This window comes from Perca flavescens, chromosome 12 (assembly GCF_004354835.1).
Source record: "Perca flavescens isolate YP-PL-M2 chromosome 12, PFLA_1.0, whole genome shotgun sequence".
In the NCBI taxonomy this organism is placed as follows: Eukaryota; Metazoa; Chordata; class Actinopteri; order Perciformes; family Percidae; genus Perca; species Perca flavescens.
Window position 1 is genome coordinate 22,526,196 of NC_041342.1, and position 19,651 is coordinate 22,545,846.

The following is a 19,651-nucleotide window of genomic DNA, read 5'->3' on the forward strand; positions in this document are numbered from 1 at the left end:
AACAATTTTGATAAATGTATGAATCAAAGTCATTTATCCAGTAGACAGCAATAATTTGCTGTTTCTAGCTTCCCATTTTGGTTTTACTAACTTATGATAAACCTACACTTTTAAAAAGAAAACTTAGAATTAAACAATTATTTGGCTTACAAAATAAATACATAACCATAAGTAATTCAAATCATTAGTGGCAGCCTTATAATACTGAGTAAACTGTGGCCTTCATGTATATTGTAATTTGTGTAATGCCTGTGCGACATGTCAATCATGCAGCGTACATATGAGCACAATGATTGGAGGTCAATGTCCTTATGTATGTGTACAAGAACCTCATTTTAAACATGTGAAATCACATAAAATGTTGGAAATTATTATTTCACATTTTATTTTAAGTTATTAGGCCTGTGGCACACTGTACCCCACTTGGGAACGCCTCCAGCCACCTGTGACCCTGAACAGAGAAAGCAGCCATGGATAATTTGGATTAATTTGGGGCCATTTAGCATTAAAAACTGCAGACACAATATAGAAAGAATATGTTAAAATTCCAGTTATAGACTTTATTAAGGCCTGTCGATCAAATATACACACTGTATTAGTTGAGTTATTTTTGGAGCTTTTTCAGACAATTTGCTCGTACATTATGTGGGTATTCATAAATCGGCATGGAAACCCAAACAGTGTGTGACAGCATAATCATATCTCTGTTGTCTCTGAAATGTTTCCAGGCTGTTCTCAGTCGTTGAGCAGATCCGAAGGCAGCAGATCTTCTTGGTGATACAGCCCTAACAATTCTGGTTACACAACAGAGGTTTTACAAAAACAATATTGTAAAATATAGAAATAAAGTAAAACATAAATGTATAATCATGAATGTAAATAATTAAAAAAAGATATGAATAATCAGTTGTAGTGTGAGACAACATCAGTGTTAATACTTATACAATGTTAGACTCAGGAGTAACACTCACCCACTTTGGGGTCAGATTGCTGCAACCTGAAAACAGCCCGAGAGAAGCACGGCAGTGAATATGTGGAGCAGCTTATTGACTTCTCATGGGGAGGTGAAGTCTGTCTGAATGACTAAATGTCTGCAGGTTTTTAAATCATTGTGCATTGTACAGAAGCAAAACATGAATACATGTACTGGATTTGCAAAAGCAGGATGTGCTTCCCCACTTCCTTTTCTGTGGTGCAAAGTAAACAAAACTAGAAAGTTTAGTGTTAGAGGTCCCTAGGTTTGGGAAAGACTCATAGGTGCATGTGCTCAAAATGATTTTACATTTATCTGGCTTAGCTGTGCTCCAGTCTTATAATGGTAAGGGAAATCCTGGATGAGACCGACACCACTCCATGTTTGTCGGCCTATGCTAAATATGTAGCTAGCAGGGGTTAGCTTAGCTTAGCATAAAGACTACACCAACACCATCTGCAAAACTATTTGGCACACACACACACACACACACACACACACACACACACACACACACACACACACACACACACACAGATAGAGATACTTACATGTGGAACGGCTCATTCTTCCATTAGTGCAGCGGACCACAGAAGAATGATCTGTCCACCACTCTTCCTGGCGAACACATGGCAATCTCTTGGTCCCACCGTCATTTATAATTTTAAGTCCATCAGATATTAATTCAGGATGTGTATCAGTGTCAACAGAACAGAAGGTGGCTGCACAAAGGAAACAACAAATTGTTATTTTCTTTCCCAGACAACCTCTTTGACAGATCTTTAGAACTGACTTATTTTTACCTTTGCAGCTGGGTACATCTGACCACATGCCGTTGCTGTAACACTTCACTCTGTCTGGACCCACTCGTTGGTACAAAGCAGCACATTGGTACCTCAAAAACTTTGTATTATTTCCCACAACATCACCATTAGGAACTACGGGCTGCTGTCCACAGTTCTTGACTGAAAAAAACAATATAAATAATACACATATTTTAAGCTGTCATAACAGAGTAAATCCACTTAAAATTTTACCCCACATTTTGATTTCCTAAGATTTTTAGTGGCTGCTTGCTAATACAGCGCATATTCTATAGTAAGATTAGATGAATAGGTATACAAATTCATATTTTATGGTGGTACCCGCATGGTTGAATGCATTGGTTGTAAATCATTTTAGATAAAAGTGTCAGCTACATAAATGTAATATAATGTTATTTAATGCAGATCAGAGACTACCTTCAACTGTACGTTGTGTCCCACTACCAGTTGATGCAGTGGGCCCCACCTCTTTCCTCCCTTGCAGAATCACCATTTACAGTAAAACAAAAATATATACATACAATATGTTCACTTTCATGGATCACAAAAGAAGCTAGTTTCGTTTAAACAAAGCGCATTCATGGGCTCGGGCCGAAATTAAGTGGTGGATTATCTCTGACTGTCAATTACTTAAACCTATTTAGGACCCATGACATGAAAATTTCCCTTTATGAGTTTTTTTAACATTAATATGCATCCCCCCAGCCTGCCTATGGTCCCCCAGTGGCTATAAATGGCGATAGGTGTAAACTGAGCCCTGGGTATCCTGCTCTGCCTTTGAGAAAATGAAAGCTCAGATGGGCCGATCTGGAATCTCGCTCCTTATGAGGTCATAAGCACATACTAAGGAAAGCTCATTTTGGGACTGGCTCTAGTTGCTGTAATTCTGTCCCAAGGCTGAATTTCACGAAAGAGACTTCAGATACAGTATTAGGGGACCACTAAGGTCTATATAAAAGTATCCAAAGAGCACCATGTCATGGGACCCTTAATATTTTTTATTACCACTTGGGGGCATCAGAACAACACTGACATTTCAAATGACGATAAAACAATTGCCTATTTACACATTCTTTTGGATAAAAGTGGCAGCTACATATATGTAATGTAATGTTATTTAATACGGATCAAGAGACTACCTTCAACTGTATGTTTTGTCCCACTGCCAGTTGATGCAGTGGGCCTCCCACCTCTTCCCCCCTCTGCAGAACCACCATTTCCAGGACCTCGTCTAGCTCCTTTGGCAGAGAGAAAAAAAAAACATTACATATACATACAATATGTTCACTTTTATGGATCACGAAAGAAGGTAGTTTTGTTTAAACAAAACTCATTCATTGGGCTTGGGCCAATGATTTCTAGGCTAGTCAATTATTTAACCTATTTAATTATGTTTTATTACCACTTGGGGGCATCTGAACAACACTGACATATATTTCAAATGGTGATAAAACAGTAGGCCTGTAGCGATGCGTCGATTTCAACATTTTGTCAACGTAAAATTTTTGCGTCGACGCTTCGGCACAGCTCGCCACCATAGACAGTATATAACCATAGACAGTATATATAACGTGGGAGACCAAAACATTGCAGAATGGAGAACGAAACAGCAACCTCCTCACAGAATTCCCAACAAAGCCTTGCAAAAAGCCCCAATAAAATTAAAAGTCCTAAAAAACAGCTCGCCCTAAAAATCATCGAAGGTATGGGAATACTTCAAATTTAGTCCCAAACGTAAAAGGTGTCGTTATTTGCGCTCTTTGCCAAATGGAGTTGGCATACCACACTAGCACAACAGCAATGTGGGAGCATCTGAAACGGAGGCACCCCGTTGTCACTTGTGAAGGAGACAATAACGTAATAACGTTGGCTAAATTAATTTCATGTTTGCGTAGTGTGTTGTGTTGCTTGAGCTCTGCGTACTTTGGTGATGCTAGCTAACTATCTTAGCTCTCCGTGCAGTTTGTTCGTGCTAGGCTGGTGCTAGGTTAGTAGCTAACGTTAACGTTAGCTAGCTACTGGCGCCTAGACAGCTGGGTTTTGGTAACGTTAGTTATCATCTAATGCTGGCTTGAATCGTAGCTAGCTTACGGCTGCAGAACACAGCTATCTATAGTAGCTAACGTTAGCTACTAACCTAGCACAAAAAAACTGCACAGAGAGCTAAGATGCGTTGGTTAGCCTTGCACCACCAAAGTGGACAGCTGCTAGATCTAGCTAACGGTAGCAAACAGATTGCTTTGTACAGGAGAGATTTATGTTGGGACTGTAAAACTGAAAACAGGAATTTTATATTGTGTTTAACACTCTCAGGAATGTCTATACAGCACTGCAGGGTATTTTTTTGCACTACAACATATTACTTTTTTAGAGTTATGAGAGAATTATGTTTGTACTTTCATTTTGTATAACAGTAAAATAATTGTATTTATTTAATTTTGTGTAAAGCAGTAGATTTTTTGCTGTGCAAAACTGTTTAATAAAGTATATTAAGATTTTTTTTGGTATTTATTTGATACATTATGGTTTTTATTAATCGAGCAACAGAAAAATAAACGTTAGATTAATCGTCCAATTAGTCATTAGATTAGTTGATTTATCGATAAAATAATCGCCCGATTAATCGTTTAAAGTGCCCATATTATGAAAAAAATCACTTTTTCTGGGATTTGGGGTGTTCTTTTGTGTCTCTGGTGCATCCACACACATTCAAACTTTGAAAAAAATCCATCCATGCTGTTTTGAGTGCGATACGGTTTCTGAATGTATCCTGCCTTCATTCTCCTGGTGAGCTGTTCAAAATCGTCTCGGACTGTGACGTCACAATGGCTAACCACAACCGTTAGCTCGTAGCGTTAGTGTTAGCATGCTAACGCTAGTATGCTACGTCGTTCTCAATAGCAAAGCACTGCTACAACACACACTAGTTCACCATAATCTACAAAAGAACTACTTACATGTGCGCCCTCATTTAGAAGTCTCATTAGAAGCCAGCTAATCCTGCCTTGTAACCGACCAAAGTTGGAGAAACAGGCTTTCTTTTACGGTCTCTAGAGTTAGCTAGCTGACAAGATCTACATCTGAGCTACTGAGCATGTGCGAGTGCAATCAAAGATAGTAAAGAAGAAGAAGAAGAAAAGAAGTCTCACTCTGTAGCTAAAACAGAAACCAGGTGAAAAGAGGAGCTGCAGCAGTGAGAGAGAGCTGTGCAGTACAACAAAAATATGGTGTTTTTTTTGATAATTAAACCATGTAAACCTATTCTGGTACAACCTTAAAATACAGTTATGAATCTGAAAATGAGCATAATATGGGCGCTTTAATAAATAATCGTTTACCCCCAGCCCTATAAAACAGTTGCCTATTTAAAAAAAATCCAGCAGACAAAAAGCAACGTCGGCATTCATTTGGAATTATTCAACAGTTTTTGTGGTAATGTGCAAGAAACCCAGCAACGTGCTAACAAAAGCAACTGTTAGCGAGTATACATGGATGCAAGCAATGCAGATTTCACAATGCATTTGGAGAGAAACACTGAATGTAGACAGAAACTTTTGGCATTTTTGTGCATCTTTACTCAAAATTGGTTTGTTTTTCACTAAAAATTATAAATAACAGGTACATGGAGATAAATTAATTGTATTTTTAAGCATTCTGATCTTACTGTAGCTAATCTTCTTCCACTATTTTTTGTTTTGTTGGTTTTTTATTCTTTTTCATGTTTCTGATGATGTCTCTGAGAAATCATTGGGTTGAGAGAGTCAAGGTAGTAGCTTTTCCATTGATATTTCTTTATGGTTTGTTGATTTTTTATTATTTTTATTCCCTAGTTGTAAATATTTTGCCAAAAAAAAAAAAAAAAAAAAAAAAAAGAAATGGGGGGGAGATCAGAGGATTTGTAAAGTTTGCCTGTGCTGGCCACACAGAGTGCTATGCAAATCTTCTTCTCAGGGTATTAAATGTGGCACAAAAGAATGACACAGGACTTATATAGAAATTGATTTGCTCAAAAAATAGCAATTTGCTGATCAAGTTTGTTAAAAATGTTTGAAGTAATAGTAAAAGATGAATCACGCAGCCCACATTCCCCCATTGAGAAAGAAAATTGTGGAGTTTTTATTTTTTGTTTTTGTTTTTTGTGTTTTTGTAATTAATGATCTGTACTGTATGTTTACAATGGACTCATGACTTTTTGGGATCATTTATTGTGTTATGGACTGAAGCTTTTTGCCCATTGTCTTAAGGACTTTGGAAAACACAGATGACAAAGGAAATTTCTCCTCCATGAGAAATTAATGGACAAATCAAGGACAAACTATCACATTTTTTCTTCTTCCTTGTTTTCACACCTAGACATTGCCCAGCAATGAAAACAATAATATGACCTTTCGCAAGGCAGTGTGTCCCAAATTTTCAGATTGGACAATATTGAACAAGGAACTGTCAAAATCTGTATTTCAGACTTTTTTCCCCAGTCTGCATCTTTCACTACAGAATGGAAAATGATGAAGACTGTTTCCTTGTGCTCACTCCATCTGAACTGACAGCATATATTGAAGTGTGTGTGTATCAGTTTTTAGCTCCTTTGAGATTAAGATCAAACCTAATGCATTCTTTCCTTGAGCCAAATAAAACATATTTTGTTAAGAGAAAATAACCTTCTTGATACAAGATGAGGAGTCAGATGATGAAGTCAGAAGAGGACATGAATTTCTTTTATAAATTATGATTTAGTTCTTACAACTTTGCTAATGTCTACATTTTTGTTCAGTAACTTTTATAGTGATATTCACACCTTTTTAAGGTGTGAAGGGTTGGACTGTTAGGTTGTAAAAAGTTAAAACCATGCTTATGTTTTATATTTTAAATAATAAATTGTATGCTGCAGTCAGGTTATGAAAATAGGAATGGAATCTAGAATGACTAGCCTACTAAGGTAAAAACAGCTGGCTATTTCTCTCCCCTTCTCTTCCTGTTTCTTGCAGATAGATTAGGTTAAAACCAACTATTAACATATAAAGAGAAACGTCTCTTTGAGTCTCCAACCTCCTGGTGCCAAGTCTGGGTTAGAACAAAGGAAATGCAAACTCTGTAAACTTGAGTATAATCAGCACTACCAAGATAAATGACCTTGTCTGTGACCTGGAGTTAATCTAATCAGAGGTGTGTCCTTAACCTGAGAGACATCTGACCAATAGGGGAAGATTTCAATTTGAGAAACCACCCAGATGTAGGGGAATAAATGTATGATCCGGGGAATGTCACAGGACTGTTCTTCTGTAACTCCGCAAGGAGAAGCATGAGATCAGTCCGCTGTCAGCTGCAGTGTAACATTTGTGTTTTGACTGTTGTTTTCATCGTGATGTTTCATTAAACCTTTTGCTTAACTTTCAATTCGACCCAAGCCTCTCCTTCCTCCTCCAGAAATCGAAGAACACGTCTTTTTGATATTCTTAACAGTTGTTTACAACAAAACTCCACAGAGCTTCTTTAAAGGGGTGATAGAATGATTATTTAGGGTATTTCACACTGTTCCTTAAGGTCTCCAAATAGGGTATGTAACATTGGTTGGGCTGAAAATGGCAACCCTGTGAAATAGCATTAGAATAAAACGATAGGTTTTCACACAGCCACACACACACAAACACACACACACACACACACACACACACACACACACACACACACACACACACACACACACAGCCCCTCCCCTCTTTACAACGAGCTGAGCGAAGTTGCATTGGCTGCCAGTGTTGCCAACTAGATTTAGCGACTTTTTTTCAAAAAAGCGACTATAGCGACAAATCTGGCGACTTTCTGTAGAAAATACACCAGTATTGTCTGGAAAGCACGCAAAGGTATTTCTCACTTGTGGCTGCCAAAACAGTCACTTCTTTCTTCTGTTTTGTAGCAGCCCCTCCCCTCTCTGCTCTCTCCTCATGTGCAGCAGCACTGATCAGAAGGGGAGACAGCGGGACGCGACGGGAGAAAGTCGTACGGCTTGAGCAGAGGCTGCATAGTTTGACCAGCTGGGATGGTGTTGCTCAGAACTTGCAATGTATAACTATTATCAGACCGACCCTCGCGGCCTCGAAACACTACCGGCCCACCGGGAAAAGTCCCGACTCTCCCGATTGCCACTCTGCTACTGTATCTTTCTGCCATGTCAATCGCTGCTCTCCCTCCCCTCTGCCTGCTCCGTGGCCGGTGCTTGTTACGCCCGCAATCTCTTGTGGAGCATTATGACTTAGAAAAACCACAGGTTCCAGTTATATACTCTTATAATGGATATGTGTGTTGAGTTAGTTTGTTTAAACAAACAATCGGGGAAATAAACGCCTCTTGTTCGCGAGTCTCCTGATAGAGCTCCACCCAGTTCACAGCGGGGTCTGTAAGGTGGACAGGTATGTCACATCATATTGTGGAAAAAAGTTTCAGAAGTTAATTTAGTAATGAAATAGCAGACGAACAATGTATAAAGTGTTTAAGAACTGCGCGACCAACATTCAGAACACCAGCTGGTCTCAGACCAGTGGTTTGTATGTACATTTTGGGGTGTGACAAAGGTACAGACTAGAGCCAGATAAGGAGGAGCCACTGAGTTGACGTCAACTACTGGCTTTGTTGAGATTCGCCCGTTTTCAGAGGCAGTTTCAAATTGTGAGATGTCAAAGAGGTGTCAATGGGACTTTGAAGTTCTATGTATGCCTATTTTACCCACCGAACTGTCATACTTCAACTATGCCAAGGTAAACTCGGTTTTGCATTCTATCACCCCTTTAAGTTTCATGTAGAGGCATGACATTTTGTAGGATTATGTATTTTATCCAGACATACAAAAAAGCATCTTGGACCCACCCCATAAACCCAAAAGGAGACCCGCTGCATTGAAATACATTTTCAAAATATGGATGATTTTAACCATTTTCAGGGGTTGTACTTTAATGAACTCCTCCTAGAGATTTCACCCGATTGACTTCAAAAGTTGGTGAGTTTAATAAATATCCTTGTTGAAGCTAAATTGCGAAGCTTTTTAGTGCACGCCAAAATTTGTGGGTGGGGCATGGCGTTGATTTTTCATGTTTCGCCATGAAAAAGGAAGTGGTTAGTAACTAGACTTAAACATTGTCTAATCTGCTCCAAACTGCTCCGGCTGTATAAGAGTCCTAGCCTGAAGACATCTACATGTCAATATTGAGACCAGTGCTGTATATTAGAGACAGTTTGGCCAACTAGGGAACTGAATGTTCTGAGCTATCCCGTTAAGCGATTGGTTCGGAGGTGGTCACGTGTTTCGTGGACTCCCATTGACATAGTGCAGGAAATAGTGGAAAAATTTAATTTTAAAAATGAAATAAATCACTGAAAAAATGCCCAACTGTTGCATGTTTGGTTGCAACGAAAGACAGGGAAGTGGAAAAATATTAACCAAAAAGGTGAAAAGTATGGGAGCTGTTCATTATTGTGTGAGGTAAATGTAAATTTCTCTCTTCGATATGATAACTAATTACATAGGACAAATATAGTAATACCATCGTTAATGTGTACAATGCTAGCCTTATGCTAGCGTTAGCTTTTTCGCTAGCACTCCATGTACCTAAATGCTTGTGATCTTGCCATGTGGGTATTTTTTCCAGTGATTTATGTCATTTTTTAAATAATTTATTACATTTTTCAACTATTTTCTGCACTATGTCAATGGGAATCAGATGAATGTTGGTATCAAACATGGAGTCCACAAAACATGTGACCACCTCGGAAACAATCGCTCAGAACATTCGATTCCCTAGTTGGCCACACTCTCTATACAAAGGCCGCTAATTGAGACATTATCATAGCGCCCCCTAAAGGCAACAGAAAGTTACAGTTATTACACTTTTGGCGTTTTTCCATTACATGGTACCTGCTCGACTCGCCTCGACTCTACTCGACTCTACTCGACTCGCTGTGCGTCCGTTTTCCATTGCAGATTTTAGTATTTGCCTCAGCGTGGCTGGTCGTCATAGCGACTGCCATGGGCGTGGCTTAGTAGCTTGCTTTTCCCATTGACATATCCCCGACGCATTTCCTGGTTCTCCATCTCCGTAAACAACATGATATCAAAGAGATAGTTAACGTTTACTGCTCCAGATTTCCCACCGTGGTCACATATATATGACTCTAGAGTCGCTACTCGCTTTGTTTCTCTCACATATATATGACTCTAGAGTCGCTACTCGCTGCGGAGATAATTGCCTTCACTCTCTCACTTCTCCCTCGCTCACTAGCTCCCCACACACACACATACGGCGACTCGACACACACACATCACACATGCACACACCAGCGCACCAGTATAACCATCAGGCCACTTGTATGCTACGGAGAAAGCTCTGCGTGGAGCCTCCGGCAGCAAAAAAACACCGCTGGCTAAACTATTTAAAAATGCCATCTCTCGCTAGCAATGCAGTGATCAGTGACGCTTCTTTCCGACCAATCAGCAGCCTGCAGGGTTTCACGTCACCTTCTCGGCTCGCCTCAGCTCGCTTGGAACCTTGACTGAGGAGGTACTAAAAAAAGTATCTGTTAGCAGGTACCAGGTACTTTTTTTCGTAATGGAAAACCAAAAAAGGCGAGTAGAGTCGAGGCGAGGCGAGTAGGTACCATGTAATGGAAAAGCACCATTTGATGTCCTCTGCCTAATAGGTTTACCAGATTCACCTCAAAAGTGTTCAGCACTTGTCTCCAATTGTGTGGGCGTGGCTAGGTGTCAAATTACACGATAAAGCCGCAAAACAGGTAGTTGTTTGTAACGCCAGTGTACATTGTCCAATCCGGTTCAAATTTGTTATGTTTAGTTAGAGGACAGAGGGCTATCTCACAAAACCATGTTGAGATAGCAGATTAAGCTGGGATTTCCCAGTTATCCTGGCTCAATAAAGCCTGGACTCGATTTCATAAAAGCAGAGGCACCTAAGTTACCATGGAGATTTATTCTGTGCAGCTAGCCTGCTCCTGTCAAGGCTTTTCTGTTCACTCAGCAGTGGTTTTACTTTATTATTATCAGCCTGCATTAAAATATGGAGGAAATATTTATTCATAATTCAAATTGAAAGTCCAAAGAGAAAACAAAGCGAGATCAAATTAAAAATATTATTATTTTGTTTTTTAAATTTTCCATTTGGCTTTGTCTTTTATTTGATTTTCGTTTTAAATACAACATTTGAAATTGAAATACAAGGCGTTTTTTCTTTTTCATGGTTGAAATAAGATAGGAGAAAGTTTAAATATGCTTTGATTTTCATTTTCTATTTTATATAACAAAAATAAAATCACTCGAAAACAGAAACGAAAAAAGTCTTGTTTTTTCATATTCAGAGACCGTCTCTGAATATGAAAAAACAAGACTTTTTTCGGTCACCGGATGTTGTCATTTCCAAGGCAACAGCGCCAGCCTAGCCTACCAGTGTTGCTTTCAGCCCAGGCAAAAATTACTTTGGAAACCTGTACTCTTGATAATGCATGGGGGGAATTTTATTTCATAATGTCACATGTATTTATTACCCTCTCTCCCTTCCTCCCTCTGACTCTCTGTCTCTACCTGCCGCAGACAACTTCGCCCCAATCGAACCAGCTGAGGAAACAGACTTTCAGTTCACGGCTGTAACGGTACCGTTACGCCACCGTTAACAATCCCAGCAAACTTTCTGTTGCTGCCGTTAAACTTGCTGATCTGGCAGAGAGTCACCGGTGGTTCGGGATCAGATCATGGGGATCAGACCTCCGGTGCTGGGTCTAATATTCTAATATTAGCTGCTGCTGCAGCTAGCTAGCAGGTAGCCACCAGCCCTGTAACCTCGGTCCTCGCGGTTCGCTCCCCGAGACTGACTCTGCAGAGCTGGCGTTACCCGCTCTGTTATCAATGAGCAATGATCAAGGATTACCAAATTTCTCTCTCATAACCACTGAAAACTGTCAAAAATCTAACCCAATGGACGTAGCTGACATTAAGGGTTTCTGCTTCATTAAGGGATATTGTAAGGAAAAAGCTTAATGTACCTAAACAGTGATCAAAAAATCTAACCCAAGTCATGGACGTTATCTGAGTGATAACTGACTGATATCTGATTGATCATTGTATAGGTACATTAAAGTTAAGCTTTTTCACGTTAAGCGTTTTAGAATGTCCCTGCTGCAGCTGAGGGAATCTGTAGCTTTTTGCCCCCCTTTACATAAATATTCATATGGCTATGAAATAGCTCATGAAATACATAAATGAGGAAATACACATGAACATAGGCATTAGTCATAATAGTTAAATAGCCTAAATACATGTATGTTTTACTTATATTTATTTCGAGGGACTTTTATTTATTCCATCTATTTATATGCACGTTATATTTAAAGGAAGTTTGGTTATCTCACAGACTCAGACTAAAAGCAGCTAGTGCATATAACTGCATCATAGCATATCACTATCTGCAAATAAAATAAAATATGAATAAATCACGAGCGCGGCAGATTCCCAGCTCAGCTAGAGCGGGTAACGCAGCTCTGCAGACGGACCAGATCGAGTCAGTCGTCCCGGGAAGCAAACCGCGGGGACCGAGGTCACAGGGCTGGTGGCTAGCTGCTAGCTAGCTGCAGCAGCAGCTAATATTAGAATAGACCCAGCACCGGAGGTCTGATTCCCATGATCTGATCCCGAACCGCCGGTGACTCTGCCAGATCAGCAACAGAAAGTTTGCTGGGATTGTTAACGGTGGCGTAACGGTACCGTTACAGCCGTGAACTGAAAGTCTGTTTCCTCAGCTGGTTCGATTGGGGCGAAGTTGTCTGCGGCAGGTAGAGACAGAGAGTCAGAGGGAGGCAGGGAGAGAGGGTAATAAATACATGTGACATTATGAAATAAAATTCCCCCCAAGCATTATCAAGAACAACAACAACACTGGTAGGCTAGGCTGGCGCTGTTGCCTTGGAAATGACAACATCCGGTCTCTGAATATGAAAAAACAAGACTTTTTTCGTTTCGGTTTTCGAGTGATTTTATTTTTGTTATATAAAATAGAAAATGAAAATCAAAGCATATTTTAAATTTCTCCCATCCCCTGTTGACCATGAAAAGGAAAACATGCCTTGTATTTCAATTTTAAATGTTGTATTTTAAAACAAAAATCAAATAACCATCGTTTTTTGTTTTTCAATACCTGTTTATGAAATGAAAATCGAATGAACAAAAAAGTACACGGACCTCTTTTGAATTTAATATTTGGCTTTTGAATTTCAATTTAACATTGGCTTTTAATTTTGATTTAATATTTGGCTTTTGAATTTCAATTTAACATTGGATTTTCATTTGGATTTAATATTTGGCTTTTGAATTTCCATTTAACATAGCCTTTTCCTTTGGACTTGACGAAAAACAAAAGGGGTGCAGGCTGAAGTAAATTTAGTGGTGAAAAAACCAAGGGGGTAAGCTTCGCTTCAGAACTCGAGCCATCATGGCGCCATTTTGTTGCTAACTGGCCATCCCCTCCTGTTAGCATTCCGCTGACCGCCATTTTTTTTTTACGTCACTTGACTGCGAATAACTTTACATCTGAAGCGTTTAAAGACTCTATTTGTCCGTTGTTTAGTTCCAAAGAAACACGACAATGTATAAAAGGCTCCATTACCTTGTACCTCACGTTATGGCTCTGTAGCAGACGTTTTTGTAAAAATAAGCTAACGATTGTGTCATAACCAAGTGACTTATTGTCGTATAGTAGAGGAATTACCGTATAGTACAGGAGAAGCTCGCAGGCAGTTTCGATTTACATGAAATGTTTAGGTTTAATTACTAATGTTAACTAGCATGTTAGTGATCAATAATTACCCTGTGCCCATGTTATCTCCTTACATACACCTACAGTCTCCGTATCTGTAAGATTAGGAATGATTGAGATTTCTCTTGGCACAGCTACCAGAAGACTTTCAACTTTCAGACACGTTGCTCACGTCACATTCTCTCAGTTGGAGGCTGCGCAGTAAAGCTGGCCATCACCGGAAAAGTGCTTCTAATAGCCTTCACTGGTCTCCGTCCAGAGCAACGGGGTCTATTGGTCCATTATATACTGTCTATGGAAGAAACTGATGGAAATTATAAAAAGTTTCCAGTTGTTTGCTGCTACTACGGCATACTCCCAATCTAGATTATAGAATCGATTGCTTCCATTTTCACCACTAAATTCACTTCTGAGACTTTTTTATGCGATAAATTAACTGTGTAGAGTTTGAATATGGGCAGTTTTACAAACGTTGATGGCCAACTGCACATTTTCTCCGATGTTGTCAGAAGCTTCAGTCTGACGGGACAGCCAGCTGGTGGCGGCCGGGATCGCCTCCCTGCTGGCCGGCCAGTGATGCTCACAGACACCGCTGTCAGCTGGAAGTCTGAAAAAGTACACGGGCTGTAGGACTACAAAAGGCCGTCAATCAGGAGTGATAGTTGTGAGTAGCTTACATGTTGGAGAATAGCGTGGACACGCACCTCACACCGCGCGCACCACCCGGAGAAAAAAGTGAGAGAAAGAAAAAGGAGAGGACGCAGTTCGGACGATGACTATCCGGTTGAGATTGTGTGTGTGTGTGTGTGTGTGTGTGTGCGTCCTCGAGATCTGACCACACACAAACACACGTAGCAGAGCTACCCACACCCATGTTTCTACTGTTGCTTAATTAAATATAACATCAAAAGAGAGAAGTTGTCTGAGTCGTGTTTTAAACATACACACCTGGGGCGAAGTTGGGAACCAGAATCAGCTTTAAATCCAGTCCTAATCTAGTCCTTACTAACTCAGGCCCATTTATAGTAACTACATGAAAACTTCACTGTTGTTGCATGAAATGTTGTTTGCAGTGTTGGGAACGTTACGTTAAAAAAGTAATTAGTTATAGTTACTCACTACTTGTTCAAAAAAGTAACTGAGTTAGTAACTGAATTACTCTATAATAAAAGTAACTCGTTACCAGGGAAAGTAACTATTTGCGTTACTTTAAAAAAAAAGTCAAAGAATTTGGATTTTTTTTAGCAGTTTTCACAAGTCAGTTGAAATGAGTAGAACAGACAGGTGTTTAACGTACATAACTTTCGATATTTATTGCACGTCGACAGACAGCAAGAGATTTATCCTGCACTTCAAGTATTATATTTGTAAGAAAAGTAAACAGTTACACCATAAAAACTTATATGACACATATACTTTTAACACCTGCCTGTCATACGGTTGACTTCAGCCTGTGTCATAGGTTTTTGTTGTGAGGCAGAAAGATCTAGCTTTTGCTGCTTGGAGGACTTTGCTCCGAGTCCCTTTTCGCTAGCAGATGGCGAGCTATCATCTGTGGTGGAGGTATCGCTGGTTTCGGCCACTAGCTTTGTAGATGCGTGTGTCGTTGTGAGATGCTTCATTAAATTAGAGTTGCTTATAACGGATGTCGACAAAGTCTTCGCTCCTGAACATAATGTACACATGCACGTTCTTGCCTTTGACCACAATTACTTTGAAGTAGTGCATATCTCCACCTTGAAAATGCCAACTTTTCATCGGATTGCTCCTGACTCGCCATCTCTGCCTAATCTGTTTAGCTGTTGTGTGTGTGGCGCGTGTGCTGGCATTTGTGTAAAAACACTGGCTCTGATTGGCTACCATGAAACACGACTCTGCCTTAGCCAATCATAAACGCTTACCTCGTTATTAACCAACCTCCTCAGTAGCTGTTAGCAAGGGATGCGTTCGGATTACACAGTTTATTCAATCAATGCATAGTAACGCACTGCATTTAACGTCCAGTAACGTTAACGTTACTAACCCTAACCCTAACCCAAATATTAAATCAAAATTAAAAGCCAAATGGATTTTTAATTTGATGTTAAATTGAAATTCAAAAGCCAAATATTAAATTCAAAAGCCAAAGCCAAATGGATTTTTAATTTGATCTCGCTTTGTTTTCTCTTTGGACTTTCAATTTCTCTTTGGACTTTCAATTGAATTATGAATAGATAGTTCCTCCATATTAAAATACAACAGGTGCATATTGTATATGCATATAAGTACTGTTATTATTTAATGCTGTGACCATTATTATTCATGTGACATTGTTACTGTTATATTGCTGTATGAAAACTGCTGTTCATATTGTTGTTAGAAGTTGGATGAATATATTATGGCAGTTGTTGAGAGAATTAGAAAAGGCTGATACAGCTGCAAATGTGTTTTAAATGAAGTCTGTTACTAAGGGGAATACATAAAATGCTGTACATGTGTGTTTCTATAGTGGACCAATGCACCTTAAATTATTTTAGTTAATTTTTTTTTGTATTCTTTAACAATAAAGAATTCAATATATTGACATTCTTAGTACACAATTTGTGTTGTCCAGTAAACTGGGACTATAATTTGGGAGGATTTTACAATTTTAAGAACATATCCTAATTGTACATCCTCCCAAATTATAGTCTTAGTTAGTCTAGTTCACTGGACCAGTAACTATCTAGTGTTGTAAGCTACTGTACATTCATGTAACAACAGGGAGAGGACACCTCAATGGTTTTTGACCTTATATTTAGCTTGGAGGCAAATAACTGGTGAATATACTCTATTTACATTCATGTTTACAGTGTGCATGGAATGTATCACTTAATTATCATAATAGTTTCTAGATTTTAGAGTCCAATTTCTTTATTGTGTTTCTTTTCTATGTCCATACACTGTATACCAGGTAGCAAAGCATATGTAAAGAAGGAAACTCGGCCAACACTATGCACTATATGGAGGAAATTAAAGGAACACGCCGACTTATTGGGAATTTAGCTTATTCACCGTAACCCCCAGAGAAAGACAAGTCGATACATACCCTTCTCATCTCCGTGCGTGCTGTAACGCTGTCTGACGGTTCCAGCATTAGCTTAGCCTAGCACAGATTCTGCAGGTAACTGGTTCCAACTAGCCTACTGCTCCCAATTGTGACAAAAGTGACAAAATAACGCCAACATGTTCCTATTTACATGTTGTGATTTGTAGAGTCACAGCGTGTACAAAAAACAACGTAACATGAGACACAGCCATCTTCTAACAGTAAAAAAACCGGGAACTATATTCTCAGACAGGCTTGCTGCGAGCATATCACTCCGCCCAAGTACTATATTCTTCCGCCTGAGAATATAGTTCCCGGTTTGTTTACAGTTAGAAGACGGCTGTGTCTCATGTTACATTGTTTTTTAGACACGCCAGACTCTATAAATCACAACATGTAAATAGGAACATGTTGGTGTTATTTCGTCACTTATTCGGAGCAGTAGGATTGCTGGAACCATTCACCTGCATGTTCTGTGCTGACCTGATGCCGCTGGAGCCGTCAGACAGCATTACAGCACGCACGGAGATGAGAAGAGTATGTATGGACTTGTCTAACTCTGGGGGTTACGGTGAATGAGCTAAATTCTCAATAAGTTGGCGTGTTCCTTTAAGTCCAAATCTTGCGTGCATTGTTAGACGGTCATAGAAATACACGGCGCATCGACTGGGAACTGCCGCCGGCACCCCCAACGTGCGCTAAGTGCGATGGCCCGTTCATTACCGTGACACTTTTCACAAATACACGGACTCATCTGATCCATTGTGCATATTGATGATAGCAGCCTTGACAATAATATAATATGTCAGTACTGCAACCCTGTCTCCTAGAAATTACTTTTATATAATGTGTTCTTTCATGTGATCTTTCAAGTGTCATGTGATCTATTGTTGCTTTAATGCCAATTCAATAAAAAGTATTTTAATCACTACATATCTCATCACATTGTCCACTTACTGCACATTGGGCCTTCAGTCCAGTTTCCAGACATGCAAGTGATGTATTCCTTGGTTCCTCCTCCCTCTACAGTATATCCATCTTCACATTCATACTGCACTTCTGAATCTTCAGCAAACAACTCCTGGTATTCCTGATGGATGATGACTGTATGGGGGATTTTAGGGGGCTCACCACATGCCTCGATACTTTCTGGGAAAACATTTGTCACAAAAAAAAAAAAAATATTTAAAGGAGCTCAGTTGAGTGGTTACTTGGTTGCCTTGGTTAGTGTAGCTGGTGAGATTCAAACTAAGAATTACGATTTAGACACTGAGATTATTCTGGTCACAGTTAGTTTAACAGCTTGCTTATATAGAACATCTTACTCACTCTCACAGACCGGCACAGAGGACCATGTTCCATTTGTACATATGGTTGTAGCATGATGGCCTTTGAGTTTATATCCTTCGTCACATCTAACCCAGAATCGTTGATTGTTCTCATACCAATCTTTTGAGTTTTGTTTGTTTTGTGCATTGGGTATATCTGGTGGAAGGCAGGCTTTTTCATCTGAGGGTAAAAATAAACCATACAGAGAAACCATTTTACCATAGTGTGTTTAAAAATCTTTTTATTTTTAGAATGACATTTGCATGAGCATTATCTTCAGGGTCATGTCGTCCATCCATATAGTTGCAGCTCAGCAAAAGTTTCTTTAAATAATAATTTGGAACCCCCTGAAAGTCTGTTTTTTCTGACGTCCAGTGATTTACAGGGGAACTTCAGGACTTTACTGTTCTAATGTAAACATTGTTTACAGTATATTGTTGGTATTTCAATAAAAACAAAACATTGGTGGAATTTTCATTTTACCAAGTACGATGAGATTATTTGGATGCTTGTTACAAAAGATGATATAAAAGTTTTATTTATATTTCAATCTTAGATATAACTATGAACAGATAGATAGATAGAGATATAGATGGATAGGCTACTTTATTCATCCCGAGGGAAAACAGTATCAGAAATGTAATAATTTAAATATATTTTTTACTCTACAGTGTCATACAGTGAACGCTAAAAAACACTTCTGCAGGCTTTCAGCATCTCATTCAAATAAACCAGGGGAGATATTATAGAAAACTCACCTATACACAGTGGTTTAGGTGACCATGTGCCATTTTGACATGTGCTTGTTGCCCACCAACCCTCCACTGCTGGTTTACTTCCGTTATCACAGCCATACGTGAGGTTGTTTTCTTCCAGGATCCAATAACCACCATCAAGAGTCGGAGCACTACATGGCTGACCTGCACTATGCGCTGAAATACAACGACAAACTAAAGTACATATAATTACAAAATGAAAAATGTTTCTAAGTAACAGAATTGAATACGTACCATGCAGCAATCCTGGAAAACAAACCAGGAAAGCAAATCCAATATAACTCATGCACATTTTGTCAGGAATTAAAGCACCAAGACAAAGCACAGTGAAGAGCACAGTTCAGATCGGGACTACTCAATAATAGTCGAGGGCATTTCCCCCAAAGCTCAGAAGTTAGGAAATAGTAAACATTACGCTGAGTTACTGTCAGCATTCTGTACACACAAATGTACAAACAGGCTATGTGTACTTTGGTCAAGTCAATCATTAAGCACAAAAGGGGTCATTTGATTTCTCAGTGTTTTCTATACTAATCTATATCTATGAGATTGTTTTGTTTAAAGATACATTTAATTCTAAAGCAAACATAGACACGGCATCATGTTCCATATGACCTCTTATAGTCACGGCATTTCTTTTACCTTGTGTGGTCTGTTTTACGCCTACAGTTTGTCTTTGAGTTCCAGCTCAAACTCTGATTGCCATCTGCTGGATCCTCATGGGCTTCGCATTGTGTTACTCAGTCTTAAAATTAGGCCTTTTTCATTCAAGACATTTGACATCTCACAGTAGGAAAAGGTTTAAATAATGATGACTGAATTCCATTTAGCTGCTTCAGTTTCAGGGTTCTGGTATCGTGCATGCTGGCTCACTG

The 19,651-nt window shown here is 39.2% G+C and overlaps 1 protein-coding gene across 6 annotated transcripts; it reads right to left on the reverse strand.

Annotated features, from left to right (window-relative positions):
- Positions 1-539: 539 nt before the first annotated feature.
- LOC114565592 (uncharacterized) lies at positions 540-17,697 on the reverse strand. 6 transcript variants are annotated; one of them, XR_003693946.1, is made up of 6 exons: positions 4,755-4,794; positions 2,937-3,035; positions 1,777-1,938; positions 1,525-1,695; positions 972-997; positions 540-794 (listed from the first exon to the last, which is right to left on the reverse strand). XR_003693946.1 is itself a non-coding variant. In XM_028593746.1 (6 exons), exons 1-6 carry the CDS (start codon positions 17,660-17,662, stop codon positions 786-788), a joined length of 501 nt encoding a protein of 166 aa, XP_028449547.1. In that variant the 5' UTR covers positions 17,663-17,697; the 3' UTR covers positions 540-785. The 6 variants fall into 6 exon arrangements, 3 of the variants coding, with proteins under 3 accessions (XP_028449547.1, XP_028449546.1, XP_028449548.1); XR_003693948.1 differs by lacking the exon at positions 4,755-4,794 and adding an exon at positions 3,935-4,022; XR_003693947.1 differs by lacking the exon at positions 4,755-4,794 and adding an exon at positions 3,721-3,873.
- Positions 17,698-19,651: the final 1,954 nt, after the last annotated feature.

Excerpts from the sequence above, each read along its gene's own strand:
- LOC114565592 (XM_028593745.1), bottom strand. The coding sequence starts at position 3,335 with ATGGTGGCGAGCTGTGCCGAAGCGTCGACGCAAAAATTTTACGTTGAC. Across the intron at positions 3,036-3,199 it reads TGTTCAGATGCCCCCAAGTG|GAGCTAGACGAGGTCCTGGA; the intron begins GTAATAAAACAT and ends TCTCTGCCAAAG. Across the intron at positions 1,696-1,776 it reads AGATGTACCCAGCTGCAAAG|CCACCTTCTGTTCTGTTGAC; the intron begins GTAAAAATAAGT and ends TCCTTTGTGCAG.